At 39.4% G+C, this 22,313-nt stretch overlaps 1 protein-coding gene across 1 annotated transcript in view; it reads left to right on the plus strand.

Annotated features, from left to right (window-relative positions):
• The window catches only part of CARMIL1 (capping protein regulator and myosin 1 linker 1), a 303,970-nt gene that overhangs the window by 160,395 nt on the left and 121,262 nt on the right, over positions 1–22,313 (plus strand). The window contains 3 exon segments of the mRNA XM_070360729.1: positions 6,330–6,405; positions 12,060–12,148; positions 13,503–13,597. Of these exon segments, the coding sequence (XP_070216830.1) occupies positions 6,330–6,405; positions 12,060–12,148; positions 13,503–13,597 (260 nt within the window).

Below are 22,313 nucleotides of genomic sequence, written 5' to 3' on the forward strand. Positions count from 1 at the left end.
CAGAAAATCTTTGATGTTCAGAGATTGTTTTATGGTCTTTTCTGTGTTGCTTCTGTTTTGTTAGTTGTATGCTGGTATTTTCTTCTAGAAAGATATAAGTGAAAAACTTGGTTCTTTTGAGTTTTAAGGGAAAGTTTGGATAATTTGAGGTGTCAACTGCAATGAGAAGTAAGAACCCCAACTTTTATTACCAACCCCAGCTAGTAGCTAGGTTGACAACACTACCACACCAACTCTGTATGTAGTACATTTACATCAGGAAAAAGTTAAGGTGTAGGAGCTGTCTTGTCTCAATTCAGCAGAGTATTAAGAAACAGTTCAGCCCCATGACCCCAAAGGATATTCACACTGGATCTTCCTTTTCAGTATTTGCAGTCTTAAAATGTTTTTGCTCCCACTTTAAGGGTCACATGAGATCATACATGAAAACACTGTTGCCAGGTTGCCAGTACTCATCAGAGGCTTCCCTCAACTGCTGTAACTCTTCAAGGCTAACTTCAGATCAAAAGCCACATGGTAATGAAGAATCTATTAGGAGGTCAAAGCAAAACATCAGTTCAGTTCAGTCACTCAGTCGTATCTGACTCTTTGTGACCCCATGAATCACAGCACACCAGGCCTCCCTGTCCATCAACAACTCCTGGAGTTCACTCAAACTCATGTCCATCAAGTCGGTGATGCCATCCAGCCATCTCATCCTCTGTCGTCCCCTTCTCCTCCTGCTCCCAATCCCTCCCAGCATCAGAGTCTTTTCCAGTGAGTCAACTCTTCGCATGAGGTGGCCAAAGTACTGGAGTTTCAGCTTTAGCATCACATAGTGGGATGCAAAATAAAAGGCGCAAACTGATGGTAAAAAGCTGTTAACCGCATCCCCCCATGAGAAAATCAGTCAAGACGACCAGCCCAAGCGTGTGGAATACTTTCTATGTTATGTAATATAATCAGTACATTATAAAATATAATCATTATGTAGTAATAAACACTACTTAATGAAAACATAGGAAAGGATTGGTCCTGAGCAACACAGACGCTGTCAGGGAAACCCAGGGAGTTCTTTGCAGTGCATTTGCATTTCCGGCCTCATTTACGAGGAGACCCGAGGCGTGTTGAAGGTGTTTCTGGAGAATGTTATTCGGGACGCGGTCACCTACACAGAGCACGCCAAGCGCAAGACGGTCGCTGCCATGGACGTGGTCTACGCGCTAAAGCGGCAGGGACGCACCCTCTACGGCTTCGGAGGTTGAGCTGCTGCCCCTGTGCTGTGTGTGACGACAATCTCTGCAGTGCAGTGATATCAGTACAACATGTCAATGCAAATTGAGTCTTTATCCAAGATTTGCTTCTGTGCCCACTTGTAACTGTGCTCTAAGAAGGCCATCCTGGAAAATGAACTCTCGGAAATGAAATTAGTTATATTACATCTTGTGTATTTTCTGTTTAAGTGGGACCTAATCAGAGGGTGAGGGAGACAGGCACAGGGAGAGTGGGCTGGCAGCCGTCACACGATTACCTGGTCTAACCTGGTGTCACACGGCGACACTGGTGGACATCTCCATCTGTGTTGTTTCCAGTGTTTGACAATTATGAATATAGCTGTTATGAACCATAATACATACATTTTTATATAAACGAAAGTCTTTATTTGTCTTGGGTGAATACCCAGGATTGAGATTGCTGAATCATGGTATGTCTTATTTTTGTCATTCAGTCACTAAGTCGTGTGCGACTCTTTGTGACCCCATGGACAGGTGGTTCTGTGGTAAAGAATCCATGTGCCCATGCAGGAGATGTGGGTTCATTCCCTGGGTCTGGAAGATCCCCTGGAGAAGGAAATGGCAACCCACTCCAGTATTCTTGCCTGAGAAATCCCATGGATACAGGAGCCTGTTGGGCTACAGTCTATGGGGTCACAAAAGAGTTGGACATGACTTAGTGACTAAACAACAATGGTAAAAGTGTAAATAAAATTTCATAATAAGACGTCGTCAAACTGTTGTCCACCTTGAGTGTGCCATTTGCTTTCCCAACAGCAGTGTATGAAGTTTCATTTGCTCTGCACCCTGGTTAACACTTAACATTGTCACTTTTTTTTAAAAAAAGCAATTCAGTAGGTTTCCGGTGGCATCTTATTTTGGCTTTAAATTGCATTTCTCTAATGGCTAATAATTTTTAGCATCTTTCATGTGCTTATTTTTGGAGAAGGCAATGGCACCCCACTCCAGTACTCTTGCCTGGAGAATCCCATGGACACAGGAGCCTGGTGGGCTGCAGCCCGTGGGGTCGCTAAGAGTCGGACACGACTGAACGACTTCACTTTCACTTTTCACTTTCATACATTGGAGAAGGAAATGGCAACCCACTCCAGTGTTCTTGCCTGGAGAATCCCAGGGATGGCAGAGCCTGGTGGGCTGCCATCTATGGGGTTACACAGTCGGACACGACTGAAGCGACTTAGCAGCAGCAGCATGTGCTTATTTACCCTCAGTGTATTTTGCTTGATGAAGTATCTGTTTCGATCTTTCTGCTCCTTTAAAACACTTGAGTTGTTTCTCTTTATGGACTTCTAAGAGTTCTTTATACATTTTGAGCAACAAGTCCTTTGTCAGAAATGAGATTTGCAAATATTTTCTCCCAGAATATGGTCATCTTACCTTTCTTTTAATAGCATCTATTACAGAGTAAAAGTTTTTGATTTTGATAAAGTCCAGTTGATTTATTTTTTTCTTTTATGGATCGTGCTTTTGGTGTCAGATCTAAAAACTCTTTGATTAAGCCATTCTTTGCTTTGATGACCATCTCTTCTGGGATGGTAATGTGTTTCTCATCTAGAAGGCTCACTTCCTGTAAGGATCTTTCCTGACTGAAGTCTTTTCATAATTGTGTCTCTTATTTGCACCGTAGGGCTGCATATTCGCTCTATAGCAGAGGGGTTATTTCACTCTATTATAGTTGCTTTTATTTTTTGCTAAGCTGTGCTAGGTGGTGAGTATCACAAGGGGAGGGACCATTTTGCCATGTTCATTGTTGCCTCAGTCCAGTGATTCATGCACAGTGGGTGGCACTCATCGAACAAATGAATGGAGTTGCTGGGCATTTTCGGGTTCCTGTGCCTTTGTACGTTGTTGTTATTGTTTAGGCACTCAGTCCTGTTCTACTCTTGCGACCCCATGGACTGTAGCCCCCAGGCTTCTTTGTCCATGGGATTTTCCAGGCAGGAATACTGGAGTGGGTTGCCATTTCCTTCTCCCGGGCATCTTCCTGACCCAGGGATTGAATCTGTGTCTCCTGCATTGGCAGGCAGATTCCTTATTGCTGAGCCACCTGGGAAGCCCAACTTTGCACATCCTGTTTCCTAATTACTCACAATGCTCTATTTCCCTTTCCCTGACTGGTTGGCTCCTCCCTATCTCTCAAACCTTGCAGACCCTTCCCCATTTGCTCCAGGCTGAAGTATTCATGTCCTCCAATGGTCTTAGGGCACTTGGAACACGCTCGCTTTTTCTGTGGTGCTGCAGATAGCCGAGGTCTTTCCACCACTGAAAGACAAAGAGTTGCTCGTATTCGTCACTTAACCCTCAGAGCCTAATATCCCTACCCAGGACTCAGCAGTACTCAATAAATGTTTATTGAATGAATTATGATGTATATTTGTCTTTTTCTAATTTATTTTTGACATTAAGAAGCCTAGGCATTAACATAATTTAGAGAAACGTTGTGGGCAGACCACGCCAACACGCATGAGTCCCATCATTTTTGTAGACAGTTTTTGCTATAACAAAGTTTTATACCATCCATAGGACATAGTTTTATAATTCCTTTAGGTTATGAATATGGATCATTATAGACAAATGTGAAAATATAGTACAAGATTTGTGTTCAAAAAAATTCATATCATCTTTAATGCTACCACCCAGGCAAGGTGTCTGCATAACATTTTGCTGTATTTTTCTTCTGGGGTGAAAAATGTGTCTGTGAGCATTTATGTCTATTATTTTATATGTCATTTTTACCAGTTACGCTCATTGACTCTGATCACACAAATATGCACCTGGAATGCTGTGTATTTTTAAAATTGAATCTTGGACTCCAAGCATTTCTGGTGTCATTAAGAATTGGATTTGACTTTGAGTGTAACAGAATATTTTCAAGGTTTTTACATGTCATATGTAGGATGATGCTGCCTACCCACTGCTTAACGTAAAACCTGATCCTGTTAATGATGTGCCCTTTAACTCCTGAAAATGAATTCATTATGACAAAAGCCGGCTGTACTTGAAATCTCATCAGGTGACATAACACACAATAAAGAGGTTCTGAAGCCTAGTCTCTACTTGACATTAAGTCCACAAAAGGAGATGCAGTGAGAATGATTTGCTATCATTCCTGAGTGATGAAGTAAGGGAGAGGACTCTCAGATAACATGGGCTTTGAGGGCCCTGTATTATAAGGTGGAATTCACTCTGAGAGAAGCTACAACTGTCATTAGACATCAGGGAGAAATGCCGAGACTTGTTCTGAGCGATTGGTTGGTGGAGAGAGACGAGAGAGTGGAGACCCTAAAACAACTATGGCAAGGGCAGTTGTTCTTGTTTTTTAATTTGAAACTTGTTTATTTTAATGTAAAACTTAGCAAGTTTAATAAAGTGGCTTTTTGCTGGAAAAGATGGCATAATTCTTTGGCTTTTTTTTTTTTTTTTTAACCACCTGTGGATGCTCATTTCACCTTTTAAAGCAAATCTGATGAAACTACACACACGGGCTTTAGAAGCTGGGTTTTGACTGTAGTGGTGTCCAAAGGGACCTACATTTTCACTGTAGGTCTCTTAGCATCTGTTTCTTCATCTGTAAAATGCAAACAATAAAACCTTCTAAGGTTGTTTTGAGATTTAAATGAGTTAGTCTATGTAAAATGCCTATCATGGGGCCTGGTACCTTGAAGTTTGAAAAAATAGTGATTTTTCAGCTCTCTTTCCACCTTCTGCCTTTCATTTCTGTTTCAGTAAAAATTTGTGCATTTGCTACTTGTGATGCCCTGAGGATAAAATTGGTATTGCTTCCCTGTAGCCAAAAATCTAAAGAAGACAGGGACGTGGCTTTCAAAGAACTTACAACCTGGGGTGATAAGGAATAGATGTTTAAACATCAAACTATACTATAAGGCAGAATAAAATAAATGCTAAACAGAGGTGTAAATAATGTGCTGGTGGTGGTGACCTAGGGAACTTATAGAGGAGAGGATTATGATATAGGCATTGAAGGATACATGGATTTTCATAGCTGAACACAGCAGGAAAAGATAATTCTGATTGTGAAACTGCATGATATGTTTGAGTAGTGAATTGTCTGCTTTTTGGCTTGAGCATGAGTGAGGGGCATGTTGTGTAGAGGTCAGGCTGGAATGATAGTGTGGTGGCTGATCTCTGACTCGAATAGCTTCACTCCATGGCTGAAGAACTTGTATGAAGCGTAAGACAAAAAAGCAAAAACCCAAGCGACAGAAAAACACTTGGGCTATCTCATGTGTATAATCAGTACTAAGAACTGCAAGAAAGATACCAAATGGTTGTAGGATGCTTGCTAATAAGCATTGGGGATCCCATCTGATGTGACTTATTTTAAGACTGGTACTGTCCTTGCTTGCCATATAAACTCCTCTAGCCAGAGAGCATATGATATACTTGATGAAGGATTTATGAAGGAGCAATGTAAAGAAATAAGAGTTGTTAGTATGGAATTGGGAGAAGGAATGGCAACCCACTCCAGTACTCTTGACTGGAAAATCCCATGGACGGAGGAGCCTGGTGGGCTGCAGTCCATGGGGTCGCTAAGTGTTGGACATGACTGAGCGACTTCACTTTCACTTTTCACTTTCATGCATTGGAGAAGGAAATGGCAACCCACTCCTGCGTTTTTGCTTGGAGAATCTCAGGGACAGGGGAGCCTGGTGGGCTGCTGTCTATGGGGTCGCAGAGAGTCAGATGCGACTGAAGCAACTTAGCAGCAGCAGTATGGAATTAGACATAAGCTATCTCTTAGAGCAAGGAGGGTCTCTAAGCAAACACTGCTACCAACCTCTTTTCCTTTGGAAATAGAAATGAGAGTCCATAGAGGTAATTTATCTTCAACTTTAAGGAATTCTGTTTATATCATTCTGAAGGTCTGTCCTAAAGTATGTAATTATTGTTTAGGGGTTGCAATAGGTTTAGCTGAATGTTGTGCTTGTAAATAATAGAAATTAACAAGTGGACTTTGATGTTATGGATTAAAAATCAGACATCAATATGGCTATTGTAAGAGATGTTCATATATTTTGTTATTTCCACTTCTAGGGACTTAATACCTATAATTGCTGCTCTGGAATACAATCAGTGGTTCACTAAGCTGTCCTCTAAGGATCTAAAACTGGTAAGTAATTGAAGATGTTGCTTAGCTTTGCTGAATTTCAAAAACCTGAAAATTATAAAAAACAAAAAACAGACACATATTTGTTTTTCAACGATATTGGTGAGCTGAATACATGTTATTTCTAGGGAAATATGTTCCTATAAATGATCTGCAGAACATTTTACAAAGTTTGTAATGGGAGATGCTTCAGAAAAGTACTTCCTCATGTTTTCAGCTGCTTCAGGCAATTTTAGATGATGAACAGAAAGGCACATTTAGTGGAGCCGTCTGTATACCCTCATTCCACTGGCAAAAACTATTAAAGTTACATTTGCACAGCTGCAAATAACAGATTTTATGTTCCTATCTTGCATTCCATCTCCACAAAGCTTCCCTTCCTGAGAATTTAGGAAAACATTACCAAGGTAGAGTTGGTCTGGAGCTTTGATAGCTAACATTAATTTTCTAGATGAGGTTTTGGGCAGATTTACATGTAAGCAAAATGAAATCAAAGTGAAATCTGTTAGTTTTTATAAGACATGGGGGAGCCAAAGTTTTGGTCTGTTTTATTAGTAGAAATAAGATGCTCTGTTGGGCTGGTTTTTTTTTTTTGTCCCCACAATTTCAAAGCAGCCATTTGGACAGAAGCTTATCCATGAGTTAGGTTTCTGCTGCTTCATTTGAGCATGGGAGATAATTTAGATGTTTTAATGGAGACTCTTAACATTAAGTCTCCAACTTTCAGAGGTGATAGAAACTAGGGGGTTAAGCTTTTCTGAGTGATGGGCATCTAGGTTGCTTCCATGTTCTGGCTGTTGTAAATAGTGCTGCAGTGAACATTCAGGTACATGTATCTTTTTGAATTATGGTTTTTTCAGGGTGGCATATGCCCAGTAGTGGGATTGCTGGGTCAGATGGCAGTTTTATTCCTAGTTTTTAAAGGAATCTCCATAGTGTTCTGCATAGTGACTGTATCAATTTACATTCCCACCAACAGTGCAAGAGGGCTCCCCTTTCTCCACGTCCTCTCTAGCATTTGTTGTTTGTAGATTTTTTGATAATGGCCATTGTGACTGGGGTGAGGTGATAGTTCACTGTAGTTTTGAAGGAATGGAGATGCAGACGCAAAGGTTTTGTAGATATAGTGGGGGTGGGTGGAAAGAGGATGGGATGAGTTGAGAAAGTAGCTTTGACATATATATATTACCATGTGTAAAATAGATAGCTAGTGTGAAGTTGCCATATAACACAGGGAGCTCAACCTGGGGCTCTGTGATGACCTAGAGGGGTAAGTTGGGGGTGGTGGTGGTGGGAGGGAGTCTCAGGAGAGAGGGGAGATATTTATGGTTATAACTGATTCGCATTGTTGTATGGCAGAAACCAACACAACATTGTAAAGCAATTATCTTCCAATTGAAAAATTTGAAAAAAATTAAAAAAATTTCCAAGTGAAGAGATAAGATTTGGATTGAGACCTGGATCTGTTGAAAGTGGAAGGTTGAGATTTCCTGGTGGCCAGTCTGCTGAACTTGCCTGGGGTGTGAGTGGCTTAAGGCGTTATAGGTATAAACTTGGGTGGAACTCATTTGGGGATTATTAAGAGCCAATGTGGTTGACAGTAAGAATGTGGGCTTAGAAACAAATCTGGGTTTCAGATTTGGACTCTTATTACAGGGCTATGTGACCTTGGATACATTATTTGATCTTCCAGGGCCTCTGTTTGCTATATCCCTGTTACTGGGAGCTAATTGGAACTCATGTCTTATTTATCTCCATTCAGTGCTTTATCAAAGTACGTGGCTCATAGTAGCTACTCAGTAAAAGCTGGTTTAATCAATAGATGTCAAATGACTTTTGTTGAATGAATGAATGGACACAGCAATGTAACTCATTTGCAGGTTATTGAGATGAGTCAATTTTATTTATATATATAAAATATATAAAATAATAAATTTTATAAATATATATATAAATTATTATTACATATATAAATTATATATATATAGTGGCGGTGCTCAGTTGTGTCTGATTCTGTGACTCCACGGACTATAGCCAGCCAGGCTTCTCTGTCCATGGGATTTTCCAGGCAAGAGTCCTGGAGTGGGTTGCCATTTCCTCCTTCAGGGAAACTTCCTGGGATTGAACCTGTATTTCTTGCTTCTGCATTGGCAGGCAGATTCTTTACCTCTTTGCCACCTGGGAAGCCCAAATAATTTATATGGAAGTTCTAACACAATGTCTAACGTACTACAGGCATTTCACAACTGTCAGCTGTCATTGCCATCCTCACAATCAGATTAGCAAAGAGGCTGAGAAGTGAACAAATGGGGGAGCATGAATTATGGAAACTGTATCAGCTAAACAGGCGGGTGTCAGATCAGTGATGATGGAAGTACGGATGGTGACCCCCAGGGAGTGAGTGAGCAGACAGCTGTGATGGGAGACCTGGAAACAGAAGCCTCTCATTTGCTGTTTGCAGGGATGGGGACCGTTTGCAGGGCTGAGCCAACAGAGATTGCAGGTGTGCGAGGGGAGCCATTCGAGGAATGAGAAGTAGATTAGCCCGGGGATTGTGGGATCAGAGAGAACAATGCTTTGCTACCAAGTTAGTTTTCCTGGCTCATTCAGACGTTCACCTAAGCCCGTGATTTTCAAAATGGGGCACAAGAGAGCTCTGAGGAAGTTGTGGACATCCCTCTTTTGGAAGTTATCTGAAATCACTGGTATCAGGCCATTCGAGCTGCTGTTCTATCGTTACTCCTCCCAGGCAGCATCTCTTTTTTAAACGCCTTAGGTGTTTAGGAAAGAAAACACGCACGTAATTATTTCAGTCTTGGCCAGACAAAGCATGTACGTGCTTGTGTGCTTTTTTGGATGCCCTGGGATGGTGGGAAGTGGAAGACAGGATTTGAGGATTATTGCCTTCTCTGCTTTTCTACTAACAGATTTAAACACAAAAATGAAAATGTGTATATTTTTAATGCTTAGTATTTAAAAATGAGAAATACTCTTTGGGATATCTCTCTGCAAGTTTTCAAAGAGATTAGCGGTTTTTCCATGTTTGTTACCCAAAGGTAAAAAGGAATGATAATAGCCTTTGATGGCTATTGCAATATGTAATCTTGAAACATTTTCTAATACTTGGTTTATTTGAGGCACAGGAATGCATTACACCTTCTTCAGCTTTTTTAAAACACAAAGTGTAAAAAGAAGGGACGTCTCAAGTTATATGAATTCTCTGGGTTATTAAAATTGCTTCTCGCACAACAGAAGTCTCCTGTGCTTACTGTCCCACAGGAAAAATGTGACTTACATGCTTTATGCTGATCTTATGAAGTCTGTTAGCAGTCACTATTCCAAATTTAAGTAGAAGGATAGAGGGTTTTTTGTTTTTGTTTGTTTTTGAAGATATGCCAAATACACAATTAGGGCCAAGGTTCTGGACTCATAAAATCTCAGTAGAATGGGGATTTTGCTCAACTCTCTTTTTTATCATTTAGGTAAGTCAGTGAGCATCATTAGGTCTTTTAAAATCTTTTAAAAATTATGTGCTTGGACCAGATACGGTATGTGGTTCCTCTCAGTTTCAAACTTCCGTATTTGTTTTATTTTGGACTAGTTCATTTGTAATTTTATAGTAATTTCTCCAGTTTTCATGCTATACATTTGATTTTAAAATAAATATAAGCTCTTAGAGAGTTATCATATTAACTTGTTAAAAAAAAAAACTTTTCCTTAAATCTGTAAACAAAGTGCTGAACATGCAATAAGACATTTAGGGAAGACTACTGTAATGGTAACATTTTCTTGGTGTCCAAGTTTGTGTGTGTATCTCTTTAAAATATCCATGTATATTCTTTGTATATAACAAATATATGCAAATAACACTTTTCATGTAGTTGGCATTTAATAAAAGGTAGCAAAATTAATGTAATCATGAACGACTTATCACACGTCTTCCCTACTGGCATGTTGAAGAAAAGTTGGACACACTTTTCCTACATTTTCTTTAATAAATTTTAATTACAGTAATAATTTCCAATGAGTAGATGAAAGCCTTGCTTCACAACTCAGCTTTGGTAAATTACTTTTCTAGGTGCTCTGAGGTAGCCCTGGAAAGGTGATGATACTATGGATTATTTCTGGAAATTAGAATAATCTTCACAAAAACATGTCTGAGTAATCACCTTTTATCATAACACAGAATAAGATCATTTCCTCTAGTTGTATATTGTAAGGCGAAGAATGGTACTAATAAGGGGTCAGCATTTTGAAAATCACCACCGTCAGCACAATATAAATTGCAGGCATTGGGTCACTTGGAATTAATTTTCCTCTCCCCTCATCAATCTGTGGGTCACATTAGAAACCCAGGAATAGTATGAAGGCAGCATTATAAACCCAGAGGAATCAAGCAGGACACGAGAATTATAAAAGCTTTAAATTCTGTGCCTCTTGGTGGTTTTCCAAGTCATTTTTCTAAAGGCTACTTGACTGGAGAATTTGTGCTACATTTTATACTTTTCCAATAATGGTTAAGCCAGTTGGATATTCATGATCTGATAAAGAACTATAATATTTTATGTACTATTTCAAGAAAAGAAACTGCTCTATTGTATGCTATACCACACAAAATGATTTCTCTCTCTCTTTTAATAACATAAAAGATTTAAAGAGACCTTAAGTTATGATGACATTTAAAAATCACTTTTCAATGTCTGAATAATTTTAAGGTCAGGAGCTACCTTAAGTTTAGTTTTGGAATAAGGCAGGATATAAATAAATATAAAGCATTAATAGGTAAAAATTTAAAAGAAAAAATTATGCACAGTTCTACCAGGGCACAACTCTTGATTTCTCATAGTTCCCTCAAGACTTTTTGGCTGCATATATTAGCCATTTCAATTGCTGTAATCTTTATTAAACCCTTCATTTTAATTATGTATTTTCATTTAACATTATATCCTAAGCATTTAAAATATTTTGAAAGACGTGAGTTTATGACTACATAATTTTTTAAAACATGAGCTTTATTAACACGAGATGATTAATTATTAAAGTCTTTCTTATTCCTTACCTTAGTTTAGAGATTACTTACTAGTAGCAACATTGTAACACCTAACATTTATCAAGTGGTTATTCAGCCTCTCTTTTAAAGTACATTAGATCTTTAAATGTTATCTATAAAAAGAATGATAATTAACAGCTTTTAATGAAATGCACATAGAGGGCTTAGCTCAGGGCCTGGCACATGACAAGAACTCAGAAAGTAGAGTTTCATCATCAGCCTCATCACCATCATCACTACCACTCAGTCTTTGGTTTTTATTTTGGGTATCACTTTCTTGGGGATTTCTTTTGGTTTTCCCAGGATTGCATGAAATCTGTGTGCTTGTAGCACTGCCAACATGCCTATTTTCCTGTCATAATTGTGTATTTCCTTCTTGTCTGATTGCCTTCTGGGTGGTATCTTTGTGGGAGTCAGGGACTTTTTCCTTTATGTTGTTTTGTTCCCTGAATCTTCATCAGCAGGATGTGTAGGAGTAGTTATCAACTCATGGGTTGTTGATTGGATGAATGATTTATTGAAAGCTTTGTAGCTGCAAGGATTTATGATGGTGAAGTGAGGTCGTATTCTGACTTACGATATGGTCAAAGAATATTTTCTGTTACAGTCCACTGATGTCTGTGAACAGATCTTGAGGGTGGTGAGCAGGTCCAATCGACTGGAAGAATTGGTGTTGGAAAATGCTGGACTTAGAACGTGAGTATTTTCCTGAATGTATGAATGTGTTGCTGTAAAACATTTTGGCCTTTCTTCTATAATTAATACATGGTTTTGAGAAAAAACTTAATGATATCACCTGTATAGTGTTTTCTCGTCTTAAAAAAAAGTCCCTGTGATCCCCATCATTATTACAAAGTTCAAGGATTTTACCTTCTTTTGTGGTGTGTCACATGGTATCTTTGAGGGTATATAAGGATAATGCTTAAGAGCATGGACCCTTGGGTCAGATGCCTCATGTCTTTGGGCAAGTTGGTTCAGTTCTCTGTACCTCAGTCTCTTCATTTTTAAGTTGGTGATAGTAGTGCTTACTTTGTAGAATTATGGTTGTAAGGATAAATGAATTAATACAAGGAAAGTGTTTAGAAAAGTTTCAAAATCTTTCATATTAGAGATGCTATGTGTTAACTTTTACTAGTACCATTACTCATAAATCGTAGGCATAGTAATGGCACATTTCATAGGATGTTACTGTTTGGCTTTGATCTGTTTCAGCCATTTCTCTCTCTTTTCAAATTCACACTTAAATAATCTTCATCTAGTGTGGTTCAGTAACAATATCCAAGCCTTACTAGGGGCATGGGACTTTGAACCTGCTGGAGTAAAGACGTCACTGCTACTAAGTGAGGAGGCTTGGCAGTTTCATAGTCATAGCACTTAACACATTATTTTAAGTTAAACACACCTAAAATAGTGCTTTTGACTATGAGGTGATTGGATGGCATCACTGACTTGTTGGACATGAGTTTGAGCAAACTGGGAGTTGGTGATGGACAACTGACATGCTGCAGTCCATGGAGTCGTAAAGAGTCGGACATGACTGAACAACTGAACTGAACTGAAAATATAGTGCTAGCAAATATAGCCTTCAAATTCAACAATTAGGGCAGTCACTTCTGCCTTCCTGAGTATTGCATGAAATTAAAACTGATATAGGGAATAGCCTATTGTGATTTTTCATGAAAAACAATTCAATTCAGGATTTAAGTCACAGAAGGGCCAAAAGTACTATTAATAGCATTCTTTAATGTGTCTTTAAAGGAGCAATTATACATTTTTCTTTGGAATGAGGTTTGGACTGATCAAGATGAACCATATTCTGGCTATGACTTTACGGATTCTCTAATGAGGAAATGTACTCATGAACATAGATTGATTCTTAACAAATATGATATATAGATTAATTGTAAAGATTGGTTCTTAACAAATATGATATATAGGTTAATACTGTAAAGGCTCCTCCTTTTTTTAAATTTCACTGTAGCTATTCTAGCATTAAATTTTCTAATTGAGTCGTTTTACACATTGTGTCTTAATGTTTGTTTACTTGCAGAGATTTTGCACAAAAACTGGCCAGTGCTCTAGCACATAATCCCACTTCGGGGCTGCACACGATTAACCTTGCTGGCAACCCACTGGAGGATCGAGGTACTGTAGCATTTACATGACTGTTGATGCCAGAACTGTAAGAGGATTAGGGAGTTTTCATTTAGCCATGCCTGTGAATAGTGTGTCTTAGTTGTAATTATATTATAAATGCTCTTGTTGGCTTAAATTTTTTCCAGCCTCTGGTGAAAATACTCACGCTCCTGTATGATCTTACAGAAAAACCCAAATGAGCTTTTTGGCCGACCCAATATGATTGTATCAGCTGACGAACAGTTTTAGGAATTGATCCAAGTGGAAAGGAGGATATTATTTTTTAAACGATCGTATTGACTTTTTCTTGCTGGGTAGCAAATTACCACAAACATGGCAATTTAAGATTACATAGATTTATTATCACACAGTGTCTTTGGGTCAGTCTGGGTACAGATTGACTGGGTTCTCTACTCAGTATCATGAGACTGAAGTCAAGTCAGCTGGGGTTTATTTGATCTGGGGTCTTCTCAGGCTCACTGGTTGTTGGCAGAATTAAATTCCTGAGGCTGTAGGACTAGGTCGTCATTTTATTGCTCCTTGCCAGTCAGGGAGCACTTCCCGTGCCTGAAGACTGTGCTCACGTCCCCACCACGTGGTCCCCTCCTCTCCCAACTTTACTGTCTGCCTTGCATTCCAGGCCAGCAGAAGCACAGCTCTCTGATGCTTCACTTTCTTGTAGACAGGTCACCTGTTTGAGTCAGACTCCTCCAAGACAGTCTCCTTCTTGATTAATTCAGAGTGGACTGATTAGTAACCTAATCACAATGTGATATCCTACCATATTCCTTTTTTTCCCAGTTACTTATTTTGTAATGGGGTATAACCAATTAACAATGTTGTGATAATTTCAGGTGAACAGCAAAGGGACTTAGCCATACATATACATGTATCCATTCTCTCCCAAACTCCCATCCCATCCAGCCTGCCACATAACATTAAGCAGAATTCCCTGTGCTATATAGTCAGTCCTTGTTGCTTATCCATTTTAATTTTTAATTTTTTTAGTTTTTAAAAATTTAATTGGAGGCTAATTACTTAACAATATTGTAGTGGTTTGTTATACATTATCCATTTTAAATACAGCAGTGTGTACATGTCCATCCCAAACTCCCTAATTGTCCCTTCCTTCTATCCTTCCCAGCAACCATAAATTCTTTCTCTATGTCTGAGTCTCTTTCGGTTTTGTAAGTTCACTTGTATCATTTCTTTTTAGATTTGTGATAACCCATCATGTTCTTTGGTCTACCCCACACACTTAAATTATGTAGGATGTATTTGCCAGGGATAGGAATCTTGAGGACCAGCTTACAGTTCTGCCTATCACAGATGTCTTTTAATTTTTAATGAGATTTGAGTGTGAGAATAGAGAGGAGTTGAAGGACTAGATTTCATGAGGAGGCAAAAGAAGGTTTTATTAGAAGATGTTTGCATGAGTAGAGGGAAGAGTGAGTAGCTTTAGAAAGTGAAGCCTGAGAGTTTGAATTCTCAGTAGGAGAACACTGATGGATGAGATTTAAGAAGGAGTAGCTTTATCTCTAGAGGGGATACTTTGTTTTCATTGTGTATTTATTACAGATGTTTTCCAGCATTGTTGACTAAGGGCCTTTCATCTCGGGATGTTATATATTTGATGAGGGTTAATTATTAAACTGAGCTGAAGATCCTGGTATAGACACTCAGTTCTGTATTTTTGTTCCTGTTACTGACATTGTTCTTCATTGAAAAAGATACCCATGTGGCATCCAAGGAAACATTTGAAGAGGAACTTCCTAGCACCTGAAATAGTGAATCTAAAGGAAGGTTGAGACTAAATTGGAAAACTAGATCACATGAAAGACACTCTCATAGGTGTAAAAGGCAAAGCTGAAAATACTGGAAACGTAACTCTGGAACAGGAGTTTCTCTGGGGTTTTAGTATTTTCTTTAGGAAAAACAAGTGTTCTCTCTACTAGTCAAATGCTACCAAGAGGTGACTAAAACCATGTAGATCACCTTTTATAGACAGTAGGGCTGTTTTGCTTTTGTTTTTAGGATGGAAGGAACTCAATCATGTTTGTCTCCTGACTGGACAGAATCAATGATTATTAAGTGCTGGTCGCTAGGAATGTGAAATCCAGAGTGTAGTAAGGGACACTCCTTGGTCATCAGGGAAATGCAAACTCAAACCATACTGAGATATCACCTCACAACCAGTAGTTGAGCTATCATCAAAATAAGTGTTGGAAAAGATGTGGAAAATGGGAACTTATGCATTACTGGTGTGAGTGTACAATGGGGCAGTCTCTTCAGGTGCTGGTTAGCCAAAAGTCAAACACAAATTTACTCTATGACCCAGCAATTTCACTCTTAGGTGGTCCCCAAGAGAGACGAAATGAATGTCCACTCAAACACTAGTGAATGAGTGTTAATAGAAGTTCATGGTTGCCCCAAAGTGGAAAACTAAATGCTTATCCCTGGTGGGGGGATAAACAGAATGTGGTGTATCTGTACCGTGGAACCCTGCTCCACAGCACAGGAGAACGAGGTGCTGGTCCTGCTGTGACATGGGTGAACCCCAAAAATATATTTAGGGAAAGAAGAGAGACCCCAAAGATCTTTCAAATTATTTGGGCTTGGGAGGCTGAAAGTGAAGTCACTCCATCGTGTCTGAGTCTTTGCAACCCCATGTATTGTAGTGTACCCGGCTTCTCTGTCCATGGGATTTTCCAGGCAAGAGTACTGGAGTGGGGTGCCATTTCTTTCTCCAGGGGATCTTACCCAGGGATGGAACCCGGGTCTCCCGCTTTGTAGGCAGATGCTTTTAGGGGAAGAATGAGTCTGGGGCTCTTTATCTGCCTGTGGTGTGCCTCGTATGCCCTGAGGCGCAGCCCTCCTGGACAGCCTTATCTGTTGACTCCTCATCTTGAGTTTGAACTCCTGAGATAGCAGTTCCTTCCTTCTGTTGCACTGGAATTAGATATGGATGTCTCTGTACCAGCCTTACTTCTCATTCCTCCTCCTTGTCCATCATTCTCTTGTAATCTCCTAAGACACACCACACCTAGCCCAAGACCTTATATGCAATCAATAAATATTTTCTTTAAACTGAATTTCACTTCATAATAGAATTCCTTTTTTTGTCACTTTTAAATTGGAGTTGAAAACCATGGTGAAGTTTATCAAGATTCTTTTGTGCAGAGTCAGAACCGGTGTGGAGAGATGACGTGTCCCCGCCTTTTCCTCCACTTCCCTACCTGTGTGACCTGATCCTTGTACATCTTTCTCCTACCTGCATTCCCAGGTGTGAGAACCAAGAATCATTCCAAGCATGTTTTCCAGAGCTTCACACATAGATGCCGACTCTCCAGGGTGTTTTCTGCTCACTTACACTCAAGCCTTGACACTCCTGAAAATATTTTCTCAAACTAAGGCTTTCTGTGTTTCTGCCCCTTCTAGATTCCTTCGTTGCTATGTTTGGCCAGAGCTCTTGGACAACTGCCAGCACCTGTATTCCCCACCTTTTTTTCATTCTTTGGACTGAGCCTCCTGAACACAAATTCTTTACAGGCTTTTTTTTTTTTTCTTCCATCCAGGCTAAATACCTAAAGATGATTGGTAGCTTTTCTGCTCCTGGATGGGGAGTCCACAAGAAATCCAACTGAATGTAAAATATTTATAGAGACTTCAAAATAGGGGAAAATGGTCATGACTTTTGTTTCTGAGCTTTTCACTGAAAAACAATAAAAAAGCATGGGGGGAGGAGTGTGCAGTTGAATTGTTTAGTCTGTAAAAGAGGCCAAGCCTGGGAAGATTATTTACAAGGAAACGCAAAGAAACACAAGGCGGTTTGGCAGCCTAGAATGCTGAGGAATTTAAGTACCAAGTAGAATTCGATTTTTGCACCTGAACCATCCTCTCAGGGCCTTATTTGGAAACTCTCAGAGCGGAAGCTTGGCTCCTTGCATTGTGATATGAATGTTGATGCAGCAAAGCCCTGATATTTACAGCTCAGCCTCCCCGTCAGGCTTGTGCTCAGAGGACAAGCAGCCTTCTGTTGTTAAGGGGCTGCTGGTGGAGGAGGTTGAAGTATGATTTAGTAGGAGGGGGGTCGTGTGTACTGGCAGTGCTTCCAATGCTGGATGCCCTGCTCGTCGTGCTCTGCAGGAGCCCCACAGGGCAGCGAATGGACCACACGCATTCATGAGCTCTTCTTATCCCAGTTGCAGGGCCAGCCAGTTCCCCAGCTTCCTCTTGGCCTCCTAGTCCTGTGTGTTTTCAGACTGTAGGTCAAGACCTGGTAAGCATTTTAATAAAAAGAAGAAATGGAACACAATAGAAAATATCAGAGCGCATTGTTCAGGAAAACTGGGGTTTTAGTTTTTGCTTATATGTCTATGTGCTTATTTTGGTATGAGCTTCCTGTACCACAATGTCAAATCTCTTTCTGTATGTGGGTCATGGTAGAAAAGGCTTGAGACTCCCTATGCTTACTGCACTTTATTAACTAGCTCTGTGTTGAGTCCTCTGGACTGACCTGGTGTCTGAACCAGGGTGTTCCGGTCATCGCCTCCTGACTAATGCTTTGGATCTGATGACTTTTTGGATTAAAGTGGAGTGTTTTGGGAAACAGAGCTCTTCTCTCTCCACTCGTTTCACACACTTTCCTTCTCTAAATGTCACAAGCTCTGTGTTCCAGTCTCCCTGGTTACCATTCCCCGTTCCCCTCGATTTTATGATCTTAGCCTCGTCAGGAATGTCTGTCCTGATTTCCTCCCCTCACTTTATTCTAAATTGGATTATTTTGTTTAAAGATGATTTAGAATCCTGTCTTGAAATGTTTTGCTTTTGGAAATGTTGACCTGACGCACCCAAGTTGTTTTTTTGCTGACCATCTGGTGGTGGCTCTGATTTGATCTGAATAAGACAAGACAAATGGATTCTAGAAATGCTGCTTACATTTGAGGGCAGGGTAGATCCTTCATATTTCAGTGTATATCAGTGGGTTTTAGAGTCAGAATACGTGGGTTCAAATCTGAGCTTCTTCACTTTTCATCTGAGTTTCCTTGGACAAATTACCTAACTTCTCTATGCCTCAGATTTCTCTAAAATAATAATAGCACCTCCCACAAAAGGGTGTTTTAAAGATTAAATGAGAATACACATAAAAGCCGTAGGAATAGCAATGCACCGTGTCACATACTGTGCACTCAATACATGTTAACTTTTACTGCCACATTTGACTCATAGAGTAGCCTTGTGAAGTTAAATAGTGCAAATGTTGCTCTCCTTTTATGGATCAGGAAGCTGTGTTTACATAATTTGGAAAAGCTTACAGAGTTCTACCTAGTACTGATTGTTCAGACTGATTGTTCATGAGTGATCAGTCAGTCAGTCTCTTCTACTGTCTTTTGGATTTTCTGATTTGGCTGTCTCCATTTCCTATGGAAGTAGAAGGAAATATTTGTGTATGAGATTTGGAAAACATTGGCTTATTCCACAGCACGTCGATATATTTTCTTAAGCACTTTGATATTTAAAGATGCCAGGTTTCTGTGTGACAGCTATACAACAGAAAGTACTTTTCTTTAGAGTCATGATTTAGCCTTTATGTTTACAAAGTGTAAAACAATATTTTTAAAACTGCATAGATTTAGATTTTAGGGCATTCAAAAGTTAAGTGTATTGACTGTTTTTTCCCACTAGTCTTTTATTCCTATATTCCTAGTTCTTCAATCTCTTCCTCTCAACTTTATCTTTGAAATGGAAATACTCCATCATGTTTTATTTATCTTAAAAAATATTTTATTATTTGTTTTGTTTATTTTTGGCTGTGCTAGGTCTTCATTGCTGCATGCAGGCTTTCTCTAGTTGTTGAGCAGGGGCTACCTGTGTTGCAGTGTGCAAGCTTTGCACTGTGGTGGCTTCTCTTGCTTTGGAGCACGGGTTCTAGGTGTGTGGGCTCAGTTGTGGCACATGGGTTTAGTTCCTCCATGATATTTGGGATCTTCCTGGACCAGGAATGGAACCTGTGCCCCCTATATTGGCAGGAGGATTCTTAACCACTGAACCCCCAGGGAAGTCTCTTATATTTTTTTATTTAGTTAGTTTTCTTAGTGTTTCTGAACTCTCCAGGGAAGCCATTGAAATTAGTAGAAATCTAAAGATTTTAACTTTCACCTGTGTTCTGACATCTACAGTGTTCAAATCTATATGCTTTCTAACAGCCAAGAAAGAGTCATTTGTTTCCCTGATCATGTTGCTAGAACTCCATGGGCAGAATTTTGTAAAATTACCAATATTATGCTTTCAGTCAACAAGGAGAAGGGGACAACAGAGGATGAGATGGTTGGGTGGCATCACTGACTCAATGGACATGAGTTTGAGTAAACTCCGGGAGTTGGTGATGGATAAGGAGGCCTGGTGTGCTGCAGTCCATGAGGTTGCAAAGAGTCGGACACAACTGAGCAACTGAACTGAACTGAATCAACAAGGACCAACTTTAAACCATTTTTTCCTTACCATGTGAATCACACAAATTCTAGGATATTAAAGTTTTAGAGTTTTATATGTAATTGGGTGGCACTAGTGGTAAAGAACCGCCTGCCAATGCAGGAGACCTAAGAGACGCAGGTTTGATCCCTAGGTCAGGAAGATAGATCCCCTGGAGGAGGGCATGGCAACCCACCCCAGTATTCTTGCCTGGAGAATCCTCATGGACAGAGGAGCCTGGTGGGCTACAGTCTCCAGGGTTGCAAAGAGTCAGACATGACTGAAGCGACTCAGTATGCATGCATGCATGTTACTGTCATAGAGTTTTAAGTACATGCCTGATTAATGGGGTAAAACAGCAATGTCAAATTTAATTTCCTGTCTTTGTGAGTTAATAACTTCTGATTCCAAATTAAAATTCTAAACATTTTATAGTTACTTTTTATTAGTCATAAATATTTTGAAGCAGAGGGAGCTATAATGGTTTCCATTTTGAAAGGAGAAATAAAAATTAGACCTTTTTTCCTTCTAAATTTGACACAAACTAAAACAAAAATAAATTACAGGAAGGGTTATTCATCCAGTAAAGTCTCCAGATGAAAGCTGTTGGTGATAAATTTTGTTTTAATTCATAGCTCTGAAGGCTGTGTGGCTTTATTTGGGGGGCAGGATTGAATAGTTTTTGCCAGAAGTTAAAAAGTCTCTTCTGTCCTTTCTTAGTGGGGGAAATGTTTTCTCGATGATCAGCTTCTTCCATGGCGCTATTTAGTAACTAACTTCAGGAAATACAAGGCAGGTGAATTTTTTTGTTTTTCCTAAGATTTTGGCTGCCAACCACTCTCAATTTATTCTTGTTGCTAAGACCCCATTTCTGAAGTCTGCCAAAGTGGAGGACTTTTTATCAAAAATGAATTCAGTTCTTTTATTTTTGAAAAACTGAACAGTAACTGACCTCATTTATGCCTTTCATTCCATTAGCACTTAGCAAGGGTATTTCTTAAAAGAGGAAATAGAATGTATTTATAATTTGTGGATGCCTAGGAAGCTGAAACAAAACATTTTGTCGAGAAAGAACTTAGTAAAACTTAGTCTAGAATTAGAGAAAAAAATACTTTAACCAGACAGTCTTGTGTTTGAGCCTTTAGTCCTCTTTTACCTTTAATCCTGCTTTTTTCATTTAAAATAAATGATCAAACATGACTTTACTTACCTTTATTCTAACTTAGGAGCCTCACCTTTTATTGCTTTCATTACTTAGGGTGTGATAGTTCTATTTCTAGAGAAAAGTAGTATTGTTATTATTTATTCCTTTTTAAAGGAAAGTTTCTGATTAAGGATTGAATAGAATGGTGGGTGTCCTTGCATTTGGTTGTAGGCATTTGCAGTTTTATGTGTTGAGTAGAGTTCCATGTACTGTAGAGTAGGTTCTTATTAACTTTTTTTTTATAAATGGGTGATTTTTATCAATTGGAGTATAATTGTTCTGCAATGTTGTGGTTGTCTCTGCCGTGTATCAGCGTGAATCAGTCAAAATTATATACATTTCCCCTCCCTTTTAAGCCTCCCTCCATCACCACTCCACCCCTCTAGATTGTCACAGGATGCCAGGCTGGGCTCCCTGAGTTAAACAGCAGCTGCCTGCCAGTTATCACTTTTACCCATGATGGTGTCCTTTCTTAATTTCTCCTATAGTTATCTGTTCTATACAGGGTTGGTCAAAAAGTTTGTTCAGGGCTTTCTGTAAGATGTTATGGAAAAACCCAAAGGGACTTTTTGGTCAACCCAATATATGGTAGCGGGTATGTGTCCATCCCAATCTCTCAATTTATCTTCCCCTTCCCCCTTGCTAAATATACAGCAATTTTAAATTTTAATGAAGTCCAACTAATCGATGATACCTTTCACGGACTGTGTCTTTAGTGTAGTATCTAACAAGTCATTGCCACCCAGTCATTTAGATTTCCTCCTCTGTTATCTTCTGTACCTAAGTTTTCTGAAGTAACTTGTATTCAGTGAAGTATAATGTATATTCATAAAGGTCTGTAAATTCCAAGTTTAGGTCTTAGTGAATTTTTCCGAAGGGAATGCTGTCACGCAGCCACCATGAAGGTCAAGAAGTAGGACGTTATGAAAATGCACGGACTTGTCTGTGGATTCTGCCTTCTGTTATGATAGATTAGCTTTATTTATTCTGGAACTTCACCACTATAGAATTATACAATGCATACTCTTATATTTGGCTTCTTTTGCTTTT

The sequence above is a fragment of the Bos mutus genome, chromosome 23, assembly GCF_027580195.1.
Source record: "Bos mutus isolate GX-2022 chromosome 23, NWIPB_WYAK_1.1, whole genome shotgun sequence".
In the NCBI taxonomy this organism is placed as follows: Eukaryota; Metazoa; Chordata; class Mammalia; order Artiodactyla; family Bovidae; genus Bos; species Bos mutus.